General features: G+C 33.3%; 1 protein-coding gene across 1 annotated transcript in view; it reads right to left on the bottom strand.

The window, feature by feature from the left end:
• Nucleotides 1-2,676, bottom strand: part of LOC128247336 (uncharacterized) — a 4,075-nt gene extending 1,399 nt beyond the window's left edge. Inside the window, exons 1-2 of the mRNA XM_052966523.1 lie at nucleotides 2,560-2,676; nucleotides 1,008-1,185 (exon numbers count right to left, since the gene is read on the bottom strand). Coding sequence (XP_052822483.1) covers nucleotides 1,008-1,185; nucleotides 2,560-2,568 — 187 coding nt within the window. The 5' untranslated portion in view covers nucleotides 2,569-2,676. The remainder of the gene's footprint in view (nucleotides 1-1,007; nucleotides 1,186-2,559) is intronic.
• Between the last annotated feature and the right edge of the window lie 1,053 nt (nucleotides 2,677-3,729).

Genomic DNA, 3,729 nt, shown 5'->3' on the forward strand with positions numbered 1-3,729 from the left:
TTTCATGTCGAGTTTTTTTACTTAGTCAGTTTCATTAATTTCATATCATGTGCTATTTTTCCATGATCCTCTTTCAATTTGACTTATGTATTTCTAATTTTTGTTGCATTCCTGATCTTCCTTATGTCCAAGGATGGATATTGATGTGTATGAGTCTTTTTTTCAAATGCAATTCTAGAGAATTGAAGCGGCAAATTTATCTTATTTTGTCTTACTCATTTTGCCCCAGCTAAATTTGTCTTTTATATGCTCAAAGAGAACGGAGATAATTTTCTGAAATAGTGTTCTGAATATGTTAAAATACTTTCTAATGCATTTAGAGAAGGTAATTTGCTTAGTTGATATAGTTATTGTGAGATAGTGAACATTTGTAGAAGATATATTTTTTCTCAAAGTCAAAAACTGCAGTAAATGTTATTCATTCTGTCCCCTCCTCTAACTCTTTTAAATTCCATTTATTTTTCTATTTTTCTGAATCCATTTCTTAGTCATAAAGAATATGCTTGAGCCTATTCCGTGTTAATAGCTGACTGAGAAAGAAATCTTCCTCGGAATGTGCCACTAGACCCTAGCAATTAGCAATTAGATGTTTCTGCGGGAGAAATTGAAATTAGTACTGCAAACTAATGAAATGATCAATTTTTTTACATAGTGTTACTGCGACATTTACTTTGAATTAGTCTGACTGAAACGTTGAAAACAAGTTGTCTTAAACTCTGATACGACACAGTCTACCGAGTCCTCAACTGATTACCTAGTAATCCGTCAACTTTTCAAATTTTTCCTTGCACTCCTTTGAAAACAGAATTGGGTTTCCTCGTCGTTATGACAAATATATTGGGAAGTTATGAGTTCTACAGAGCGAAACATAAACTCTTGGTGAACCTGACCTGTATTGGTAGTTATTTAGCTTTACTTATAAATTTAATGTCCGTGGAAACTGCACTAATATCACACCTTCATTTTGTTATTCCCCTTAAATATGCTGATATCAACTGTAAACATACCATTGTGATAAAAAGATCCATTGTCCCGGAATAGCTCTTTTGAAAAATTAGAACTTTCGGTACTTTTTTCAGTTATCATCTTCTCAAACGAACACATGTCAATGATGTTTTCAGCTAGCTGGTTGCTAATAGACTTCCCGAGAAACTTGGCAATACGAGACACTACTTCAAAGGGAAACTGTTATAAGAAATACAATAAAAAATTAAACAGACTATTTTGATAATTGCTCTTAAGTATCATCATGAAATAAGCGTGTGACATACAAATAACTCATTTATATTAAAGAAAATATTTTTAAACTGTAGAAAGTATTGCTTTTTAATTTAATAGCTATTACTAGTATGTACATATTTAATGTATACTATGTATAAGCTGATGTTTAGAAAAATAAGTAACAACAATGCTCCACAAACACTAATCTAGGTGATGTATCCTTTCCCTAACTTTTTCGTTCCTACAACTCTTTCTACTCCTATACTCTAACGGATTATGTACCAATTTCTTCACCTACATCTCACTTCCCTTTACTGTAATCATGCCCAACACAAAACACATCTTTCCCAAAATGTACCGGCCTAAATTTTGTTCCTGATAGACATGGAGCTGTAACTATATCCAATTGAACCTCAAAAGTATGATATAACCTTTCCGAGGTTACTTGTTACGAGTAGAAGCACTTTCTGTAAAGTGACAGTAGTTGTTGGATCTGAAATATTTTCTAGCAATGAAGTGAAAAGCTGTCCTATATATGGTAAGGATGTAATTTCGCCTTGACAAATCCACTGTGAAAGTGAGACGCCTCATTTGTAGCAACTATGAGGGCTCTAACTCTGTGCTATTAATGTTTTGACAACGACATTGTGCCTGATGGGTTGTTAGTAAGGAAATGATCAGTCCCAGACCCTTTTTTCTTGATCTGCTATGGCTCCATTTTACAGAGATTTTAGCTCTCGGGCTTTAAAATGAATGGTTTGTATCTCATCTAGTGTCCAATTAACAACCACAAATATTGGTGCGAGTAGTAGTACTGAAAATACATTGTGTGTCGTTCATTGTTTGTTTTCTGCTATTTCTGAGGCCTATGCTTTTTATCACTGTGCAATACTTTTTGGTTATGCGTTCTTTGTTACAAGTATCACCATAGATTATATTTTCACCCTGTTTATGAATGAGTAGCGCCAAGCGCGGAATAAACAAGATGACATAAAGCCATTGAGAGCGATGTTTCTAAAGTATTTTCTTTGCATATGCTTATTTATATATGCGTTTATGTAGGCATGTATGGTTGTGTATGTGTATGTCATTATGTATGTATGTTTGCTTATTTGTACATATGTACATACGTATGTATGTACGCATACACCATAGCGGAAGAAATTAGAATTTAAGAGATCGTAATCTTTGTTCTCTAACAAATATTATCTGCTTTAACTACATATAAAAATGAATATAATCACTGATACTAAAAGCCTATTCGGGTTGAACTAAGAACTAATAAGTTTTATATCAGTCGATGAATGACAAAATAACGGGTGACGTAAACATACTTACCTTTTTCATTTCTTCATAAGTTATTGCTATAGCATTTGGATTGTCTTTAATCAGGCGCCAAAGTTCATGCGTGTATTCGAAAAATTGCCCGCCGACCACTACAAAATTAGAGAGTAATTTCAAGCAAAGTGTAACAAAAACTAAATCAGCTATTTCTGAGTATATCGTATATATATATATACATTATAAGTTCTTGTGTTTGTATATAAACGTGGGATGGTGGTGCATGTGAACCTCTGAGGTTCTATCTGAAGTGAGCTAATCATCCTTATAATTCTTAATATTGGCTTGTCTCTCAGATAGTATACATTGCCTATACGAATTCTTCGTTATCACGTAGCTCCACAATTATTGCCATTACTCTTGTGCCCCATTTTGAATAATATTCAACTCTGTTGTGCTTGATCAAATGCAACGTAAGGATATCTGTCGCTATTCTAATACTGGGTGCAATATATACATATACATACATATATATATGCCCTCTACAAACCCATTGTAGAAGATCTAATGTAATATATAAATGCACCGTTCTCAACACATTACACAGCTCTACAGCTATATATATAGGATCAACCATAAGTTTTAAATAGCGATATGCCGCTCATCTCAATTCTTTTAAATACGAGAAACATTAAATCAACAACACTCGCCAGTCACATACATCACCTCAAAAATAGAAATATTCCCTACACATTTTCATGGTCCACAATAGATTCTGGGCTTCCATACCAAGGTCAACGCTTAGCCTGTAAGTTATGCCTTAAAGAGGTATTCCACATATTAAAACACAACTCCTCAACACTATCAAACAAATATAATGATGTCCTAAGTATATGCAACCACCACTTTTTTCACACGTTCAAATTTTACCACAAATCGAAATGCAACCTAAATAAAAACACATTATATATCTGCAACACCCCGTAGGCAATCCCCAACAACCCTACTTATCTCCATCTTAATTTTTAATCTTTAATTAACTCGTCTATTTTACTTTAAGGATCACAATCATTTGATACTACATATATGAACATACAAGCGGATACATGTGGGTGTGTAAATGTGTGGACAGGTATTTTATGTATGTATGCTTTTGCATGTGGATATATGTATGTATGTATGTATGTATGTATGTATGTATGTATGTATGTATGTATGTATATATAT

This window comes from Octopus bimaculoides, chromosome 3 (genome assembly GCF_001194135.2).
Source record: "Octopus bimaculoides isolate UCB-OBI-ISO-001 chromosome 3, ASM119413v2, whole genome shotgun sequence".
Taxonomy (NCBI): Eukaryota; Metazoa; Mollusca; class Cephalopoda; order Octopoda; family Octopodidae; genus Octopus; species Octopus bimaculoides.